Genomic DNA, 22897 nt, shown 5'->3' with positions numbered 1-22897 from the left:
CCAAAATCATTCGGTAATAAATTCTTTTTCTATTTACTTTCCACACTGAAAATATTGTTAAGTGTTAGAATTTTCTTGCATTCATTCTATTTCACATCGAATAAGTTGAGATTCCGCTATTGTCATATGAAATACCAAGAATATGGCGCTAAAACTGACACAAAAGTATCACCCCTCGAATACGGGTTCATAATTTCATCAAAGAAAAACAAGATGTTGGATTTTCATTTTTCATCTTATTACTTGATAACCACATACAATAATTTTTTTCTCCACAAAAGAAAAGAAAAAACCACATAACAATAGTTTAGAATGTCTAAGGATCTATAATATAAACAAAATGCATCATGGGTTATACGTTTATGCATCATGGGTTATACCTTTATGCATGGAATGATTGTACTGAAACACATACAACTACCAAACAAGAAAAGGTTCAGATTCTAATACAATTTTTTAATTTATGTCCCATATGGTATTGTTGTGAAAAAGAAAGGGCATCAACGTGTCAATTCTTTAAACATTTCAATCAACTTAACGGCATAGTCACGGCAACACTGACGGAACTTTTGCAGCTCAAGATTCCAAGTACTCCCCATGAAGTTTTCCGGTGATCGCCAACGCGACTAACGGCTAACCCTCCACCGGATTCAACAGTAGGGAATAATGATTTTGGAGTATTCTGCACAGTTTGCCGATTTCTGATGTCCCGGAGATCCATCTCCGTTGGCACCTTCACCGGCCCAAACATGAGATCAGTCCACCTAGAAGAAGAAGTTTTGTTGCTCAAACTGTTGCGGTGGATCTCCGCCGTAGGCTCAGAATTCGATCTTGAGTTCCTTTGCAGCTTCTTGTAGTCCAAAGAGTGGCTGTTTCTCACGAGTTGCCTCGCTGTAGTCTTATTGGTGTTGCTCTTTAACTCGCGCATTGACTCAGACCGCCGACGATGAACCTGTTTCTGGTTACGAGTTTGATTTTCACTTCTTGGTGGTGGTTGATCATGGTGAGGCTGATCATTAGTGGGTATAAGCTTCCCACCAGATATCATGTCTTCAGCATGAGACATAACGTTTTCTTCTGAAAAACTACCCAATCCGCCACTAAAGAACTCAAATAAATCTTCTGAGGTTGACGATGATGGACAATGATGTCGATCTTCAAAATTGGAATTCCCATCGTCTGTCAGGGGAAAATCTGTAAGAGAAAGAGTCTCAAGTGCCTCTAGTTCTTCATCATCATGGTTGACACCCATTTCACACGGTATGTGTGTGTGCTTGTATATTGTGGAGTAGTTAATGAAGAAAATAAAGAGTACACAGGAGTCAAAGCATATAGATGTACGAAGGTATAAGTGTATATAAAGAAATCATGTATCATTAAAAATGTGCATGCACTGTAGATATCAATATAAATAAAGATAAAGATGAAATAAAATAAGGGTATAATAGGGTTGGCAACAAATAGCCATCTTTGTTGTGCCTTTTCCTTATGTCACTTTAGCGTATCCATATTCCTCTACCACCCACAATACTTTATATATGGTCGACAAAACTAATGTTCATGTGATACTTTATATATAGACAAAACTAATGTTCATGTGGTTTGTATATGTTTTTGGTCTATGGCAAGAAGTGATCATCTTAATAAAGAGATTATGGGTTGAAATCTCATTTGAAACATAAATGTTAATTAGAAAGAGATTAGTTTGTTGTTTCCAACAAAAATATGGTTTGTAATTTTTTTCAGTAATTAAGTCCAAAGTACAAACCTTTCAAAATTTATGAAAATTGTATATTTTTCTTTTCATCAGGTTTCATTATGAATGTTGGTCCTTAAGAACTTGTAACTTCAATTTTACCATTTTAATTTTTTCCCCATTTTTTTCAATTGTTTTACCATTAAAGAAATAAAAATAAACCCCTAACCCCTACCCACTCGCATGAGCTTCTTCCATTCCAAAATAAATCACAAACTCAAACCTTTTCTCTCTTACCAAAGAACCAATCCATTCCATTCCCAACTAGTTGTTAACATCCTGGTCAATACCACCACAAGTTCATGTGAGACTTCATATATAGACAAAACTAATGTTCATGTGGTTTGTAGTTGTCTTTGGTCTAGTAGTAAGAAGTGATCATTTCAATAAAGAGATTATGGGTCAAAATCTCATTTGAACCATAAATGCTAATTAGAAAGAGTTTAGTTTGTTGTTTCAAACAAAAATATATGGTTTGTATTTTTTTCGATAATTCAGTCCAAAGTCCAAACCTTTCCAAATTTATGAAACTTGTATTTTTTTTTTCATCAGGTTTCAATATGAATTTGGTCCTTAGAAACTTGAAACTTCAATTTTACCATTTTAATTTTGCATTATTTTCAATTGTTTTACCATCAAAGAAATAAAAATAAACCCCCAACACCTACCCATTCGCATGAGCTTCTTCCATTCCAAAATAAATCACAAAATCAAACATTTTTTCTCTTACCAAAAAACTAATCTATTCCATTCCCAACTAGTTGTTAAGATCTTGGTCAACACCACCACCATTAGATTTTTTTTGAAATGACAAATCTAACCTACTCCGAAACTACACCTTAAATCCACCTATGTCCACGACGGGACTTGAACCCTCAACCTCAAGGAGGGAGGGCAACACCGGATACCGTTGATCAAGAAGCCCTTTGGTACCACCACCATTAGATAGGAATGGAAAATATTCTCCACCCATTAGTGACACATAACGTGTGTCATTAAAAGGTACATGCCACATACATTTATGACAATTATGTCTCACATGTTTAATGACATGTAATGTGTATCATTTAATAACACACACACATATATATATATATATATATATATATATATTCAAATAAGAAGGAAATTTTTGGTAGGAAGATATGAAGTTTTTTTTCTACATATTTTTTTCGCGAACAAACAAAATGAATCATTAGATGATTCATTTGTAAGATGATTCACAATAAAAAATTCTCAAAAAAACATCTCGATGATTCATTTATACAATGATTTTGTTGTTATTCATTAAAATTGTCATAAAAGTGAATTTTTTCTTAATTTACTTAAAAATGAATCATAAAGATGTTTTTTTGGGAATTTTTTCTTGTGAATCATCTTACAAATGAATCATCTAGTGATTCATTTATTTTGTTCGTCAAAAAAATATGTAGAAAAAAAACTTCTTACCTTCCTACCAAAAAAAATTTCTTACCGGATCTATATATATATATATATATATATATATATATATATATATATATATATATATATATATATATAAATTAAACACATATTTAATATCCCGTAATACAAAATAGAATATAATACAGAAAAAAATCAATCCAATACAACATTTAAGTAATGTACATTGCAACTAACTCCACGTTTGCTAGTCTTGCCATGTTAAACTTTAAGTCAAAGTGGTTAAGGCACCTGGGAAAGATCCTGCTCCGAATGGTGCTCCAAACAGATTTGCATTTTGAAGCGATATAGGGAAATTAAATTGTGAAAGGCTCTATATGTTGTCAAATAACAAAAGAAATAATGTAACGTCGTAAATTTCAAACAAAAATTTTCATTTAAAATCGAATTAAACATTCAAAGCTATTCCTTGAAAATATATCATAACATTCATTTACTTAAAATTCATAAAGTTAAACCAAAGTTAAATTATAAAAACCAGCGAAAGTCAAAATATCAATATAATACCGATGAAAAGTATAGTCATGTTGTGGCCTTCCGTATCGCATCTAATCAACCTTAAAACATTGTACTTAACAACGTCAGCTTAAAGCTTAATGACTCCTTCAGTATACCACATATTCCACCGTACATACAATTCATATAAAACAAAGGCTTGACACTCTAGTGATGTTCAACCACATCAGAGTGAGTATCTAAGCTCATAACTCTAGTGTTGTTCCACCATCAAAAATTAACATAACATATCAACATATATATCGATCATAGGCACCCTGCCAATATATAAACAATGGCTCTCAGCTACCAAAAAACGATAGGCTTTCAGCCGTCCATAACCATTCTAACTCCATTACTTATACAGACAGTTGTCTCATGAATGCATATTCATACGTAGTCAGTAAATAAGATAGACATTCGAATAAATGCTCCTACCCGAAAGCGAAAAATCAAACAAGAAACATGTAATAAGGCCAGATCAGAGTTCTAAGGCTTTCTCATTTAAACTATGTACGGCCCCTACGACCTTCACTCAACATTGAACCAATACTAGAAATACTTCATCCAAACATAGCATATAAAAGTACCATACAATCAACCAATCACATACATAATTCTAGTGTCCCAAAATTTGCAATATATCTAAATTTTTAAAAACAGCATATATTTAAATCAAAACAATAACTTGTATTATTAAAAGGTTTCAATACCAACCCCACGATCAACCTAAGTCAAAAAGCCCATAAATACATTACAAATTCCCATAAATTAATCACACATAAGCATAATCTAATGTATCATAATGTTTCATCAAACTAAATTGAGCTAGTGTGTACGGTCACGCCTTTTCCATCCTTTGTACTTGATAATCCCAAAACAGTAGTTTTAAAAGGAAAAGGTAAGCACAAACCTTAGTGAATTTCAACATATACATAGTATAACATTACACATGCTCTACTTATAACATCAGGATACAATTAACATATAACCACATAACCACACTTGTAAGTCTAAGAACAAATAAAAAACAAGCATAAATTATATCGGGAGACGTTGGCTAATGTTGAACCCCATGCTTACTTTTTCGAGCCCTCATATATGTATTCCTCGATAAGTTGAGCGAATATTGTATTCCTCGGTACATTGATCAAATATCGTACGTATATCCCTCAATATGTTGACCCGATATCATACACCTGCTATAAAAAAAACTTAGCCTAGTACTACCCACATGCATCTTATAATTGCACACGCGCTAAAGTAAGGATGCACAATATCATACAATGTACTGAGAATCTCACCTTAAATCGTAGCATAAACATCAAACGTCCTCTGGGAAATCAACATGACCAACACACCTCACACCTTACCTATAATAGCATTTAAATTGGATTAATACTAATCCTAAACCTCTTGTACCATTAAATGCTCCTTGGAGTCAGAGCTCTAAATAAGGTTCAAGGTCCTGAAATTAGGGTTTGGGCCTTCCAGCTAAGACGTGTTGTTTCTCTACTTAGAGGGGGGTTGTGCCTACATGAGTTTCTTCTCAAATTAAATTTCCTTCTTTATTCCAACTTCCCTTACCACTTCCATCTTTCCTTGTAATTTAATAAAATCAATTTGGAAAGAAGAAGGAAATCAGAACTCGAGTGTTACAAATAACAAAATTTTAATATATATATATATATATATATATATATATATATATATATATATATATATATATATATATATATATATATATATATATATATGCAAAGACACGGTATGAAATCAGCTGACTTTAAATAAAAAAAACACATTATACCTAACATATTCAAGAACAATATAATTCCCACCATGTTCCATAGGGCACATATCACCTCTTAGCCGAAACCATGTTCTTCAAAGTCTCTACATCATTGATGTGGCGGTTTAAGTCCCGTGTTCGTAAAGGATCAACAACTCTTTTTGTTCCTTGTAAATGAAGGGTATGTATACATCATTGGGAACATATCACCTCTTAGGAGAAACCATGTGTTTTAAAGTTCGTACATAATTGATGTGGTAGTTTTAGTTCAATGTTCATGAAGGATCAACAAATCTAGATGATCCTTGTAAACAAAGGGTATGTGTATATCAACAAAACCATTTGTTATACCTAGAACAAAACAAATGCACTTTGGTATGGACCATATGCATTTGAATAAGTTGGTAAGCCCCTTCAAGCAAAGAGAATATGGGGTATATATCCTTGTTGAACTAACGCAACACCTTGTGAAATAGCTTATCACCTGGAGAGTACTTTTCTGAACAACAACACCTATCTCTTTCCAATAGTATTTTTTATGTGTTAATGGAACTTACCCAAAAAACTAAAATTTCACTGTAGTATCAATAAATGGTCATTCCACTAATAAAACCCCACATGACAATTAGACAACACAAGAAGTCATAAATTTTTTCAACAATAAACACTCAATGGTAAGCAAACACTACATAGTATAAAAATTTTAAAAAAAAAGTAAGTACCAATTATATCTCCTTATGATTTGAAGAAGATAACACTCTACCTTCGAGACAATGAAACATCCATTTTCGGGATGTTTCTTATTTCGGGTTAGTGGACCATTATTTCATCAAAGTAAAGATAGTGGGGTTTTAAGGAGGAGGTTTAGGCCTTAAAGGATTAAGAGTTTAGGCTAAATAGACAAATCATATGACTTAAAGGGTTAGTTTTTGGGTTAGGAACATTTTTGGCTTAAGCTAATTGGGCCTTGTTGGACCAGGCCAATCATAGTGCGACCCTGAGGGATTCATGATGTGAATCCTAGGTAGCCCAAAGCTCACTTTGTTTTTAGGGTTTAATCACGTTTTTAAAGGAACCATACATGTGTTTTAGTTCATTTGTAGTGTCCATCACATCAAAGAGCTCCTTAGGAGAAAACCCTAGCGTCCATGTTGTCCCACTACCATTTCTACACAAGTTTTGAGCCTCTTTTGCTTGTTTTTTGTATTTTGAAGAAGGAATTGTATTTGGGAAGCAAGGAAGCATTAAGCAAACCATATCAAACCTATTGAGCCCCTTTTGGACCATTTTAAGTAGATCTTTCGTTTTATGCATGGTTTGGTCACTTGTTTGTTTTTTTGTTGGAGTTTGAAGAACTTCAGACTTAAAGGTTGCATTTTATTCCTTTTGGATCCTTTATGGTAAGAAAATGAGAAGTTCATCTTGTCATTTGGTCCATGAATGAGTTTAAGCTCTTTAGTCCCATTTTTTACCTTGACTTTGGTTTCTGGTGTTAAGGACATGCAAATTGATAAAGTTGAAAATTTTATTCAATAAGATTCCATTTTAGCATAATCTGGAGGTTTATAGCTTATATATTAAATGATTAAGACCTTGGATGAAAGTTGGCTGAAATGCCAAAATCACGTTGTGTTATGGAGCTGATGGTGTCATGACTTCTAAGGTTGATAACGACTATTTTGTCGCGTACCTGTTAGCGTCACAACCTTAGGGTGGTGGTTGCGTTTTGACACAGAGAGTTGAATTTTTGACCAAGTTTGAGTTATGGTCAACTGTGTTGGGTTCGACTCTTGGGGGGGGGGGGGAATGGTCATATGCCTGTAGAATAGATTTATTTAGACCAAGAATTGATGAGGAAATGTAGGTGAAATGTTTTTACCCTAATGTTTAAATTAGGGTTATATATTGTGTAGTGATTTGAAGAAGACTCAAAGCCACTAGATTCAGTTATGGATTTCATCTGTCTTCAATTCATGTGAGTTTTCACAAATTTACTTATTATGTGGACTATATTTTATATGTAAGCCAACTAGAGACTAGCCCCTCGGGGAATCTAGTGGGATTAAAAGGATGTACGACCACTAACAACCTCTCGAAGGGAAGTGTGGTTGAGATGGTTGATATAATTAGAGAATAGTCTCTCAGTGGTAAGTTATAGTTGTGTTATGGTAGTATGTGTAATCATGAATAGCCTTTGGGATGGAAGTGTTATCGGATGATATGTGCTTCTATGGAATAGCCTCTCGGAGGGAAGCTTTAATCGCACAGTGGTTATGAATATGCTATCATATTTTATGTGTTCACTTATACATGATTACTATTTGATGTCTATATGAATGATGAGAAATGCATATGATATGTATAATGGGTGAGTGTTATGATCGATCACTAGGCCTTAGCTTACAGTTGCTACTTTATGTTTTAGTTTCATGTCCTTTATGGTTTGAATGGCAAGGAGTTGCCATGATTGTGAAATTTGGACATTCTCAGGGGGCATGACTTCTAGTTTATCCATTCTATGTTATGTTATGATTTTCAATAAGAACTCAACTTCCGTATTTTTACTATAATTACGTTGATCAAATAACTTATGACTTGTTAATCATTATGAATGAAACCTTTTGGTAAAACATATACTTTGATTTTCAAAATTTTATGGTTGGATTTTTGTGGTGTTAAAAATTGGTATCGATGAAACGGATTGACAGAATTAAGCATACTTCCGAGTGTATTTAGACTCAAACCACTGTGGATTTTTTTAAAAAAAATTGTTTTTATAAATAAAATTAAGTAAAGGGACCAGTGTTTAAAATATAAGTGAAGGGAAATGCCATATTCCTCGAAGAAGATTTTACAGATCGTTCAATCATCTAAGATCAACAATCAGTCAGTTATGATTATGAAAAGAATATGATGATTTATCTGATTAAACAAGTTTATGTTTCATATTTGATGATTATATGCAAAATGATACATGCTTATATGTTATGCTCTAATTAGTTCTACCTAGTCACCTTGTGGGTTTGCTTGTGATGATTAAGCATTCTAAGGATAGACTAAGGATCTTTCATGGATTGTATGTTAGAATTTCCTATCATGTTATTTGCTTGACTGCTAATTGCTTTATGCTACTTTAACTCTATATCGATATTAATTAACAATTAAACGAATATGTTAGGATTACATGACCATAGAATTTAATAGTTTTAGATTGCTTGGTTTTGCCCTATTGTGCAACTCTTGTTTGAGTCCAACCGTTGTAGTGCTGGATTTCTTAGTAGAAGGACTACTTAATTCCAGATGCATGTAGTTATTATTCACAAGATAGTTAATTGATATTGATAAAAGTACTTTCTTCTCAGTGGGATAATAGGATGAGCTGGAATATATGGTTTGAAGAATCCTAAAAGCATAGTCTATAAATATTAGTGGCGTGTGTGCTTGTGTGAGCACATGTATATATGGTTGGAATGTCCACTAATAAGTAGTGACTTGGGAACACTGAGATAATTCTTGGGGCGAGTACAAATAGGTGTGGAAGGTAGTATGGGCCCAAACTACCAGAAACACATAATTTGTGTGGGGATCAGGAGGAGTTGAAGACATTCCTAAGGAGTTGGTAGATGAGTATATAATGTGATATAGATATGATTCGATTGTATGGTTATGTTTTGGCGGTATGCAAAGGATTTCGGTTTTGGTTCGGAACTAAATAGCCTTAATGGTTTTGGGCATGAGTGAAGTAGACTTGCGCAAGCTATTTGAGTATGAGGTTGTGTGGGCCTAGTTAGAGGTATCATCTTGAGTCACAAGATTGAAGGAAGTAGATATCGAGATGTTCGACATGAATTTTACAGTGATGGGTTTTATGCAAAACAAACAAAACTTAAACTATTAAGTGTGCATGCAACCCTAAAAAGGATCTATGTTTTCTCTATTTAATCTATAACTATGAACATCAAAAGGAAACCCTAAGAACAGTAGGCTATTTTTGAAAAATACCAAATTAGGGTTAAGGATTACATACATTGATTTTTATTGTAGCAAATAAAAATGAACACCTTCTTTTTGATCTCTTCGAAGCAAGCACCACAATTGTCGTGCCTCTAATGGAATCACGCCCACACTAGCAACAGGAAAACTATAAAGAGAGGAGAAGAGAGCCTAGATTTCGTCCAAGGTTCTTAGAAGAAAGGCATGGATGAAATTAAGGGGATAGGGGCTCCTTATATAGATGAGGAAACTTGGTGCCAAAGCTAGGGTTAAAGGGATATGCAGTAGATCATTTGCTTGGTGACCAAGCAACCCAAAACCCCTTGTCCAAGGGGCCTTAGACGAAATCTCCTATGGATTCCCTAGATATTTTTGTCCACCTCCTCCAAGGGTTTCTAGAGCCTTCCTTTCTCAACTATTAATAAATAACAAAACAGTCCATGTACTTTTAATTAATCCAATTAATCCCAAAATTAATTCCAATTAATTTCTGGTTAATTATTAATTAAATATTACTATTTCTAATTAATATATTATTCTCATAATATAATTAACAAATCATTCATTTTGATTTCTAATTAATTTATTAATCATATAATAAATTAATAAATCAGTCTCTCTCTCCAAAAGTTGTCTTATACAATTGCTAGGTTTGAGGGCAACCCAAAAGTACTATGCTACTATCAATTCAAGTTTATACCAATTATAGTTATGGGCTTAGACACCTAATCCAACAGTCTCCCACTTGGATAAGTCTAAAAACTATAATTGTCAGTATAATTTCTAAACTGATCAGCAAATTGTAGCTTCCAAAAGCCGTTGTCGAACTCTAATCCAGTCAGTTACGTGTCCTAAGATAAGTGATCAAATAACCCTTTGTTCTACAAGATATTGTACGGACATGAAACATGGATTGTAATCAATCTCACTGTCCAAGTTTTATTTCCCGATTTCTGATTTGTGATGACGACATAAGACTTCTAATCGAACACATCAATTTAGTCTTGGCTAGTCCTAGCACTTATAAGTCAACATCAAATCACCTAGGTGCCCAAAGATATCGCTTTTCCTGTTAAGGCAAAAGGAACAAATAAACTTTGACGTATATGCTTGCACTATTATCTCACCAAATCATGCAAAACAATACATTTTATAACATCAAGTTACTAATGCGTTTACGTATTATCAATGCACAACTGACTTGTAAACCACAACTCATATCTCCGTTTTAAGAATATAAGATATTATCGTATCAAAATTACTTGTGATAAAATCCATAAAGTAATTCTCTGAGCGTGGGTTTATCCAATACTCAAAATCCTCATTTTCTAAGTACTCATGAACATTGTAGCAACCATTGCAATGTCTAATCTCCATAGACAATCTACAATTTAATTCATGACAGCCTTAATTCACTACTTACTTCCAAAAGTATGAGCGACTGTGGAATTTCGAATAATCAAATTATTCAGGAAGTAAAACATGCAAATTGAAACACAATAATAACCTAATTAACTATGGTCTCAAAACTATTGAATATAAATAAAACTCTTGTTATTTAATCACCATATTAATTAAGACTTTATTCATTGTATAATGTTTCGAGTAATCAACTAACCACTTGAATTGAACATCAGTCATGCCATGTTATAAACATGCACACTATGTTTCTCTATGGTCCTTTCTTTATGAACAGATCGACTGTACACTATTCCAATGATGCTCATTTCACAATTCCAAATTCTTGTCACTACTTAAAATTTGTTAGAATTCCAACCTTACATGCATTTTCCTTTTGTGATGTCGATGCTTCAAAGTCACATAGACTTAGCCAACGATATTATAGAATGTTCCATTGGAACTTTGTTAGTAAAAACAATTCCATGGTAATGAAGTCTCAAATTCAAGGTACACTCCTTGAACACCTTTCTTGCATTAAAGTTCCCAAATCACATGTAGATTTTAATAATCAACTCTCATTATGGAAACATTTCCATATTCCCATATGACCATCAATTTTGATCAAGAATCATCTCAATCCAAAACATGTCACTATGGTCCTTCCAAACAATACCATACTTCCAACTGTCTACAAGCAACCGATCTTTTGGTATAACCTTAAAACTTTCTTGACAGTTGTTTAACAACTTTAGTCACACAAAGTTCTAGTCCTTTTCCCTCTCAATTCCCAAGGCATTTGGAAAAGTCAGAAGAAGTGAATATTATATCATATGTAAGCGATCTTATATCTGAAGCATATGGGACTCGATTCATTATGTCTTACATAAGGACCTGATATTTGTTCTGTCTCTTGCTATAATATTTCTATATATTGATTTTCCTATGTTGAATCATTTAAACATGATATTCATATATGTTTATGACTAAGTTCTATTATACCATGCAATCTAAACTTTTAGATTCAAAACAAAGCATGAGTACCCTCTCCCTTAAGTCTATCATAGAGAAACAATTCCCAAACTTTGCATTTTGCAAATTGAAAACTTTGTTCCCTACAAACAGTATTGTCAGCATGCAATACTTGCATAACAATTATGCTCCCACTAGCATAACAATTATGCTCCCACTAGCTTTGACATGTACCCAGAAATCATCTGGACTTCTAGAAATCAATGCTCTTGACTTTCTTACTAAAAAGTAGATTTCTGATACATGATGATTCGATAAGCCTTCAACTAGACTTCTTAAGCTTATACATCTTGATTGGATAGCTTACATGTAGGGGTGTAAACGAGCCGAGCCAAGCCCGATCCTGAACAAGCTCGAGCTCGGCTCGTTTAATTTTGAGGAATCTCGAGCTCGATCTCGATTTGAGCCTTAAAATGAAGCTCGAGCTCACCTCGTAAACAATTTAGTGGGCCCGCGAGCCTAAACGAGCCTAAATGAGCCTCTATGTGTGTGTGTGTGTGTATAGGCTCATTTAGGCTCTCGGTCCCACTAATTGTAGCTCAGCTCGAGCTCGTTTAATAAACGAGCCTCATATTTAGGCTCGAGCTCGGCTGAGGCTCGTTTAATTCGATATCGAGTCGAGCTTTTAACGAGTCGATCTCATGTAGCTCACGAGTAGCTCGACTCACTTACACCCCTACTTACATGTGTGTTTAAACCCTTTCATACCTTTTAGATATATGTATTGAAAGTTAAAACAACTCCTTGCCATTTCTCACAGTTCAAAACATACAGAGGGATGTCGTAATCATATTATGAATTTGAGAACGCAATTAACATAACCACTGACCATGTTGATCTTTATCAGATCTTTTAAAATCTGCTAGCTAAAGTGTTTCCTCATAATTATTCTCATGAATTAGAGCGAAACCTTCATGCCACTTAGATTATATGGTGTATATGTTCCCATCCATGTGAATCAATCATTTCCAACCTACAATTATAAGATAAGGTTTAGGAAAAACTAAATTAAAATTTAGCTTTCCTTTCATGGACTGAAATTCTCTTATTCTTAATTTCTTGCCCTCTGGTAGCACAAGGGCCTACCAGTGCTTCCGTGTTGTTAAGCAGCTCACCCATATTGATCAATGTACTTTCACTGACCAACGTGCTTTGCTTTCGCAGTTAAATGAAAAAAATAAAAACTCATAAGCATCGCCAACTCAACTGGAAGGTGCACAGAATCAAGAATGTGTCAACTTAACATGATATGCTATCAACCTCAGGTCGTGTTCTAGTGATAACTAAAAGGTTTATTGTCGACTGACTCTTGAAACTCTCAACATTGATAAGACTCCCACTGACTTCTTGACATATAAGTTTCTCTCTCAAGGAATATTCCTTGACGAGCTAAAACAAATATTCAAAATATACGTGTGGATTCCCAACAAGAAAACATCTCATAGAATTGGTCTTTATTTATCCATTGTTTTAACAAAAACATCACAACTTCCAATTTCCAGTGTGCTAGAGTAAGAAAATATTATTACCCCACATTTCATGAGGTGTTATAAACCTACTTAGTATGAAATAAGTTTTCAAGATACGATCTGTAGTAACTAGAGTATTGCTCTAAAACTAGATTGGAAACGAAGTATGACTCATCTCTCAATTAAACCATTTCAACAATATCTGATTTCCTCTTCTTAGTCATACAATTGCACTAAGATGTTCTTCGAGGATCAATTGTGATATAGTTCCACAATAATTAAGATGATTATAAAACATGATGCTAAAGTACTTTCCTTTCCTTTCAGATTGGAGAAACTCTTATCTTTCTGCCTATTAGATTCTCCATATTCGTTCTTCTACTCTTTGAATCGTTTCATAGTATCAGAATTATGCTTAATCTTATAAACACAATCATATTTATTGAAACATTAGTAAATCATGACGAATAGATTTTTCATCCTTTGTGGTGGATCTAAATAGTCAATATCAACATGTGCTAGATCCATTAGTCCTTCACTTGACTCACATAAACATGTGATCAATGAATAAGTCATAATCTTCCAACAATCAAGATTCTCATACGTCACGCAATTCAAATTGCATGACTCCAAGTTTCTATCCAGTTGAAACTTAGGGGATGAGAATTCTTTATCACTTCATTAATTATGACAATACCATAAGCGATATCATAAGAATCAAATCCACAATTAACATTGCTAATAATAGAAATGTAACCAACAGTTTCATAAATGTCATTGCAAGGAAATGTATAAAATAAGGCAACCAAATAAACCAAAATTTCACTTTTATGGAAAATAAACGAAAAATTGGAACTTGTCCTTAAGAAGCATAAAATGAAAAACTAGACATCTCCAAAGAGTAACAACAATCAATTAAGTTATCATAACTCCTAATCAGTAGCTCCAAATTCAGATCATCGAACCACGCGACTGAAGTCCATCTCTCACGATCAGATTTAGCTCACTGTTCTTAAGCTTCCATCTTTCTTTTAGATCCTATAATTGTTGGATAAGGTTTCTAAGTCCATAACTATATTTGGTATGTACTTGACCCGAGAGTAGCATGGTCCATTTGGGTTGCATTTCACCGGAACAATTTGTAAGGATGGACTTTTGAGAAGAGGTTATTTATGATTTATAAATATATTATAAGTTCTAATATATTACTATGAAATCATATTATTTAATTAGTATTGATCAAGAATTAATTTGAATTAATTTTGTGATCAAAAGAGACTAATTAAATATATGGGGATTGATTGTGTAAATCATTCATTCTTATAAAGTGAGCTTATGGTCCATAGTTCTTTATGTTGGGCTAAACCCATGTGGTGACCCATGGATACTCCATGGAGGTTAAAACCCATGGAGCCTAAGGAATGTGGAAAGTCATGCACATTAGGGTTTGCATGGTGTAACCCAAATCATGACACACTATATAAGAAACCCTCTAGCTCATGAAATCGACACTAGTGAGTCTTTGGAAGAGCATATCCGATTTTGTGTGCAAGAAACATTCTCTCAAGTCCTCCAATTGTTGGTGGTGATTTGTGGTTCCATTTGAGGCATTCACATTATTGGTGCTAGGCTCTTAAAGCTCCAAGTTAACAAGCTACAACAAATGTAAGTCATCTAACTAGTTTTTTGTAGTGTATATACCTCATAGTATGCTAGTTAGGATGATGCCTTGGAAAATTGAAAGTTTGCATGTATAATAGAGAAAACATAGATCCAAGGTATCTAGGGTTGCATGTACATCTTAGAAGTGTTAGAATGCTCCAAACCCTTCGGTGGTATCAGAGCCTAGGCTTGTTTTCAATTATACTTGATGCTACTTGTTTTCAAAGCTTGGAAAAATCGATTTTCTGCTTTATGGACAGTGAACTCGCTGAGTCCACTGACAGACTCGCCAAGTCCATCTTAAAAACTGACTAACTCACCGAGTCAGTTCATGCACTCGACGAGTTGGTGCTCCAGAATGCTAAATTTCGAGTTTTAAAGCCATAATTGGACTAGAATCATTGCCCTAAACTGTTTTTGAACAAATAAACCTGCTTTGGATATGGTAATGATTATGCTTATCCAATTCAAAAGATAATTGTCAAAGTTTCATGTTTTGTATTAGTTTATATGATTAGGCTAATTACATGAAATTTGTTTGATATGAATTGTCTTGTTCATATGAGTTTAATCTAGATCATGGACATTACTTGACATGCTTGTTAGTTTAATTGATGATCTTAATGGCCTTTGATGTGCTCCATAACTTGTCCTCAAGTTATGGAAAATGAAAAGTCACTTCTTTAAAAGGCATTAAAACTCATAGGTTATGGACTTGAAAAGTTTTGACAAGTTTCAAAACTTTCCCTCGAGTTTTGGAATTTGTAAAGTCGCTTTAGAATACTTTAATTCCAAACCCTAGAATTTTAAAAGTTTAAATTTCAACCCTTATACTTTATAGTATTATAAGTCAATAATATATATATATATATATATATATATATATATATATGTGTGTGTGTGTGTATGTGTGTGTGTATAAGATCAAGTCAGTCTTACCGTTAGTAGGCCTCATTCACGAAGCCGGTCTATAAGGGGGGTATAAGGTTACTGCCTATAAAATGGCAGTTTAATGGGTGTCCACTCTCACCCACCGCTTCCTTGACTAGTGGAGGGTCGTTAGCCGAACGGGTAGGATAGGACTATAATTCTCATTAAAAGTATAATGATAATAATAAAGTAACTAAATATTTTTATTAAATTCCCAATCTTAGTTACTTTAGGAAAATGTGAAATTGATGCTAATCCATGAAATTTGCACTTTGCACCTTACCAAGTCGTTGATGGAGCGTGTGTGGTTAAACGACACATTAACTTGGACTAGTAAGGGTGGCAAAGGTGGCTCGATGTTTATCATAAGATCAATAGAGCGTGTGTCGTTAACCGGCACATTGATTGGGTGATAAAGTCGTGAGTACCAAGCACATTTTGCATGGTTATTCACACCTTGTTTGTGATCCTCGGTATCCCAGTCACAAACCTGAAGGGCATAATCGAGATTTAAACATGCCATTAAATTATTCAATGAATCTCAAAGGATCTAGGAATTTCAATCCAATTAAAACTTAATAACAATTTCGTTTTTTATGGTGGAAATTGGTAAATCGTCATTTACCTACCTTCAAATATTTTGCAAGTTGGATTATGGCATCCCCCTTCCAATTTGTAAAATATTGTGTTGGGTCCTAGCCTTAATATTTCATATTGGGTGTTATATTAAGGACTCTTTATCTAATCTAAAATTTGTCCTTCTTTCTTTTTCAGATGTCTTCCAACACTGCTTATGGCTCAAACCCTACTGGCTCCTTCTCTCTCATGAACCTTTGTGGGAGAGTCATCTTTGATGGTTCCAACTTCAATGATTGGATTAGGAACATCAGGATGGTCACTCGCTATGAGGACAAGGAATATGTCCTAGACAAGGAGCTTAAGGAAATCGATGAGTCTTCTACTACTCCTGAGGAGATCGCTGAGTTTAGGACTCATGAGAAGGATGCCACCAAGGTATCTTGTATCATGTTGGCCACCATGACAGCTGAACTCCAAAAGTCCTATGACGACTTCTACCCTTTTAAGATGCACCAGGACCTGATGGAAAGATACCATCAGAGTGCTCATCAAGAGAGGTATGAAATCATCTCTTCCATGATAACAACCAAGATGAAGGATGGTGAACCCACCACGGGCCACTTGCAGAAAATGCAAAGGTTTGTGGACCGGTTGCTAAAGTTGAATGCGAACTTCCCTGAGGAGCTGGCTATAGACATCATTCTACACTCCTTACCTCCATGTTATGATCAGTTCCGCATGACCTATCATATGAACAAGGAGGAGGTCACACTTATCAAACTTCAAGGGCTTTTGAGGATCGCCGAAAGTGGTCTCAAAGGAAAATCGGTTGTTACTACTCCTACCACCGCCCCTGTTCTGGCAATTGGACAAGAGAAAGGGAAGAAGAGGAAGGCTCCCTCAAAGAGCCGCAAGGGAAAGTATCTTGATGGATCCTCTTCAAGTGGGACCAAGGCTGGTTCTGCTGCTCCCTCTTCCATTCCTAAGGAAGCAGAGTGTTTCTACTGTCACGAGAAAGGGCAATGGAAGCGAAGCTACCCCAAATACTCGCAGGATGTTAAAGATGGGAAGGTTAAGGCCACCCATGCAGGTATTTATACTATTCTATCTAAAAACTCACCACATTCTAACTCTTGGGTTCTTGACACAGGTTGTCGATTTCACATTTGTTCTGATGTGCAGGGCCTAAAAAGAAGTAAGGATGTGGAGCACGGAAAGATAAACTTGATCATGGGGAATAGGAAGGTTTCACCTGTCACCAAGATTGGAGCTTACTCTTTATTGCTTAGTAGTGGGTTAGAAATAGATTTGAATAATTGTTGATACTTGTCTGATATGGCGAGAAATATTATTTCCTTTCATGGTTTGTACAAACAAGGCTATAGTTTTTCATTTGATAATGAAATTGGTGCTATAAATGCTTATTATAATGGTGTTTTTTTATTTTAAATCATTACCTTGTAATGGTGTATATGAAAATGTAAATGTTGTAGACAACTTAGGAAATAATGTGTTGCATATCGATTCTTCCAATGAATTGGATAAAGCATGCTTGTGGCATTGTCGTCTTGGACATGTCAGCAAGAAGCGCATAGGCCAACTCCAAAAGGCTGGAGTTTTGGAGTCATTCGACTTAAGGTCGGATGACACTTGCGAATCTTGCTTACTTGGAAAGATGACTAAATCACCCTTCATTTGTACTTGTGAAAGGGGTGAAGGTTTGTTGGATCTCATACACACCGATGTGTGTGGGCCCTTCAGAATCGCCACAAGGGATGCTAACCGCTTCTATGTGACTTTTACTGATGTATACGGTAGATATGGTTGTGTCTACTTAATCAAGCATAAGTCAGAAACCTTTGAGAAATTCAAAGAGTTTAAACAAGAAGTGGAGAATCAGTTGGGCAGGAAGATAAAGATGCTCCGATCCGATCGGGGTGGTGAGTATCTTGGTATCGAGTTCCTAGACTATCTTAAGGAATGTGGAATCGTTTCACAGTTGAAGCCACCTAGGACACCGCAGCTTAATGGTGTAGCTGAGAGGCGCAATCGAACCTTGTTGGATATGGTTCGTTCCATGATAAGTCGAGCTTTGTTACCAATCTCATTTTGGGGGTATGCTTTAGAGACTTCCGCCCATATCCTTAATCTAGTCCCTACCAAAAAGATTTCCAAAACACCTCACGAGATGTGGACTGGGAAAGCTCCCACATTAGACCATATCAAGGTTTGGGGTTGCGAGGCTTTCGTGAGACGCGAGACTCATGAAAAGCTTGAACCTCGAAGTGAGCGGTGTATTTTCATCGGCTACCCGCAGAAGTCCTTTGGATATCTCTTCTATAGACCGAGTGACAATGTTGTCTTCATTGCTAGGAGAGGAGTCTTTCGTGAGAGAGAACTCATATGTCATGGAGACAGTGGGAGGCAAATTGATCTTGAAGAACTTCAAGAGTCGAGTGGTGAAGGAACCTCAAACACTAGCAATCAACCTGAGGAGGAAACTCTTGTTGAGCTGATTGACAAGTCTGTACCTCTGAGGCGTTCCGATAGAGTTAGTGTTCCACCTGAGTTCTATGGTTTCCATATTACTGTAGAAGGTGATACATTTATCAGTGATAGCACACTGGTAAATTTGGATGAACCTAACAACTACAAGGAAGACATGGCAGGCCCCGAGTCTGCTAAATGGAAAGAGGCGATGGACAGCGAGATTCAATCCATGTATGACAATCAAGTTTGGAACTTGGTTGACAATGTACCTGGTCGTAAGACAGTCGGGTGCAAATGGATCTTCAAGAAGAAGACCGACATGGATGGGAAGGTACACACTTATAAGGCGCGACTGGTTGCGAAGGGCTTTACTCCAACTCCAGGAGTTGAATATGATGAGACCTTCTCACCAATAGTGAAGATTAAGTATATTAGGGTTATGCTAGCCATAGCTGCATTTCATGATTATGAAATATGGAAAATGGATGTCAAAACTGCTTTCCTTAATGGAAAGTTGGCTGAGGATGTTTACATGAATCAGCCATAGGGTTTTGTCAATGCAGAGTTCCCTAATAGAGTGTGTAATCTTGAGAAATCCATCTATGGGTTGAAACAAGCATCTCGCAGATGAAATCTTTGTTTCGATGAGAAAGTCAAAGAGTTTGGCTTTTTGAGAAGCGAGGATGAGTCATGTGTATATGTCAGAGCTAGTGGGAGTATAGTTATCTTTCTGGTGTTGTATGTGGATGACATACTACTCATAGGAAATGACATCCCAACCTTGCAGGAAGTTAAGTCCTGGCTTGGGAAGTGTTTCGCTATGAAGGACCTTGGGGAAGCTGCCTATATTCTTGGGATAAGGATATTGAGAGACAGGAGTAAGAGACTAATTGGACTTAGTCAAAGTACCTACTTGGACAAAGTGTTGAAGAGGTTCAACATGCATAATTCCAAGAAAGGTGACTTACCGATCCAGAGCAATGCCAAACTGAGTAAAACTTAGAGTCCGAGTACACAGGCTGAGATAGCTAAGATGAATCGAATACCACATGCTTCTGCTGTTGGCTCGATCATGTATGCTATGACTTGTACTCGCCCTGATGTGGCTTTTTCTTTGAGCATGGTCAGCAGATATCAAGGGAATCCTGGCAAGGCTCAATGGACTGCAGTGAAAAACATTCTCAAGTACCTGCGGAGGACTAAGGACTGGGTCCTTACCCTCGGTGGGAGTGATGACTTGAGGGTAACAGGGTATAGTGACGCCATCTTTCAAACCGACAGAGATAATTTCCGCTCTCATTTGGGCTAGGTGTTTACCATGAATGGAGGAGCAATTACTTGGAAAAGTTCCAAGCAGGATACTGTGGCTGATTCAACGTGCGAATCAGAGTACATTGCAGCAAGCGAAGCGACGAAGGAGGTGATATGGCTGAAGAACTTCATCGGAGACCTTGGAGTTGTACCAGCTATAAAGGAGCCTGTGGAGATTTTCTGTGACAGCGATAGTGCGGTTGCCTTAGCCAAGGAACTAAGGGATCATGGTAGGTCCAGACACATCGACAGGAAATATCACTTTATAAGACACAAGATAGAAGAAGGGCTCCTCGTGGCAAAGAGGGTATCATCAGATGAGAACCCGGCAGATCCCTCACGAAGGGACTGAGTAGGGTTAAGCATTTACAGCATGCGAGGCGCATTGGGCTCAAGGATGATATTAGTTTTAATGATTAGATAGCTCTTGAAACTTGTAATAGTTGAAATGTAATTGACATTTGATGCTTAAATAAAAGGTGTTTTTTATTTACTAGTATGGTACTGTCTTGTGTCAATCATTTACTATTGTTTCACTTTGCATGTTTTGACTTCCAGAATAATTATATTATTCAAACTATCCGCAGTCGATCATACGTTGGAAGTAGGTATTGAATCAATACTGTCATGAATTTGGCTTTTAGATTTGTCTGAATGGTATTAGACATAGCAACGTTTGCTGCAACATTCATGAGTGCTCATAAGGTCTGAGTATTGGATTAAACCCACGCTCACTTGTATCACTTCATGGAATTCATCTCGAGTGATCGTGAGACGATAATATGATATAAGTCTTCAAACCTAGATATATGAGTTGTTGACTATGAGTTGGTTGTACATTGATAGTACGAAAACGCATCGGTAACTCGATGTTACAAAACGTGTTGTTGTGTATGATTCAATGAATAGTTGGTACAAGCATATATTGTCAAAGTTTATCTATTCCTTTTAGTCCTTGGAGGATTAAAAGCGATATCTTGGGCCCCTCGATGATTTTGTTTTGACTTATGTGTCGGGCCCGGTCAGAACTAAATTGATGTGTTCGATGAAGTTCTATGTCAGACAAATCAGAAATCGGGAAACAAACTGCTGGACAATAAGTATGACGTTGTTCCATGTATTTGTCCGACTGATATCTTGAGAACATAGGATTATATGATCACTTATCTAAAATGGTACGTCTAAGTTCGACAAAGGCATTTAAGAGCCACGATTGCTAGTCGGATCCTGAGGTCATACTTGCAACTATAGTTACTAGACTTATCCAAGTGGGAGACTGTTGGATAAGGTGTCTACGTCCATAACTATATTTGGTATGTACTTGACCCGAGAGTAGCATGGTCCATTTGGGTTGCATTTCACCGGAACAATTTGTAAGGATGGACTTTTGAGAAGAGGTTATTTATGATTTATTAATTTATTATAAGTTCTAATATATTAATATGAAATCATATTATTTAATTAGTATTGATCAAGAATTAATTTGGAATTAATTTTGTGATCAAAAGAGACTAATTAATTATATGGGGATTGATTGTGTAAATCATTCATTCTAATAAAGTGGGCTTATGATCCATAGTTCTTTTTGTTGGGCTAAACCCATGTGGTGACCCATGGATAATCCATGGAGGTTAAAACCCATGGAGCCTAAGGAATGTGGAAAGTCATGCACATTAGGGTTTTCATGGTGTAACCCTAATCATGACACACTATATAAGAAACCCTTTAGCTCATGAAATCGGCACTAGTGAGTCTTTGGAAGAGCATATCCGATTTTGTGTGCAAGAAACATTCTCTCAAGTCCTCCAATTGTTGGTGGTGATTTGTGGTTCCATTTGAGGCATTCACATTATTGGTGCTAGGCTCTTAAAGCTCCAAGTTAACAAGCTACAACAAAGGTAAGTCATCTAACTAGTTTTTTGTAGTGCTTATACCTCATAGTATGCTAGTTAGGATGATGCCTTGGAAAATTGAAAGTTTGCATGTATAATAGAGAAAACATAGATCCAAGGTATTTAGGGTTGCATGTACACCTTAGGAGTTTTAGAATGCTCAAAACCTTTCAATAATAACATCAAAATGTGATCATCACATCATGTATTGAGAGTCTATGAATAAGAACTTATTAAAATAATGGAGTTAGATAATGGATGTACCTGAAGTAGAGTCAAATGACTTGACTTTACCATCTCTAAGATCTTTCAGATACTTTGGGCAGCTTCGCAACCAATGTCCCTTCAATTGGCAATATAAACATATGGACTCGTTAGGGTTAACACATGGAACTATCTCAGAACTAGCCTTTCTCTTTACTATATGATCAAACGGTTTGACCTTGTCCGATCCCTTTCCATTGGGAAGAGAAATCTGTTTTGGACGACCATTGTCACCATTGTCAATGTCCATGGAAACTTTGGAATTAGACCCTTCAAGCACTTGTGCTTCGCTTGTGCTCTTAAGCATTTCTGCTTCAACAACAATCAACATTTGGGTCAAATCAATTAGGGTCATGTCGATATTCCTCAT

At 35.7% G+C, this 22897-nt stretch overlaps 1 protein-coding gene across 1 annotated transcript; it reads right to left on the bottom strand.

The window, feature by feature from the left end:
• Positions 1-529: 529 nt before the first annotated feature.
• Positions 530-1252, bottom strand: LOC145112700 (uncharacterized). Its single transcript, XM_079048836.1, has one exon. The coding sequence runs from the start codon at positions 1250-1252 to the stop codon at positions 530-532; it is 723 nt and encodes a 240-aa protein (XP_078904962.1).
• Positions 1253-22897: the final 21645 nt, after the last annotated feature.

Source organism: Lactuca virosa, chromosome 5 (assembly GCF_052849685.1).
Source record: "Lactuca virosa cultivar CGN04683 chromosome 5, Lactuca_virosa_CGN04683_v6, whole genome shotgun sequence".
Classification (NCBI taxonomy): domain Eukaryota; kingdom Viridiplantae; phylum Streptophyta; class Magnoliopsida; order Asterales; family Asteraceae; genus Lactuca; species Lactuca virosa.
Note: the sequence above shows the minus strand (reverse complement) of the source record. Positions and strands in the feature narration are given on the sequence as shown.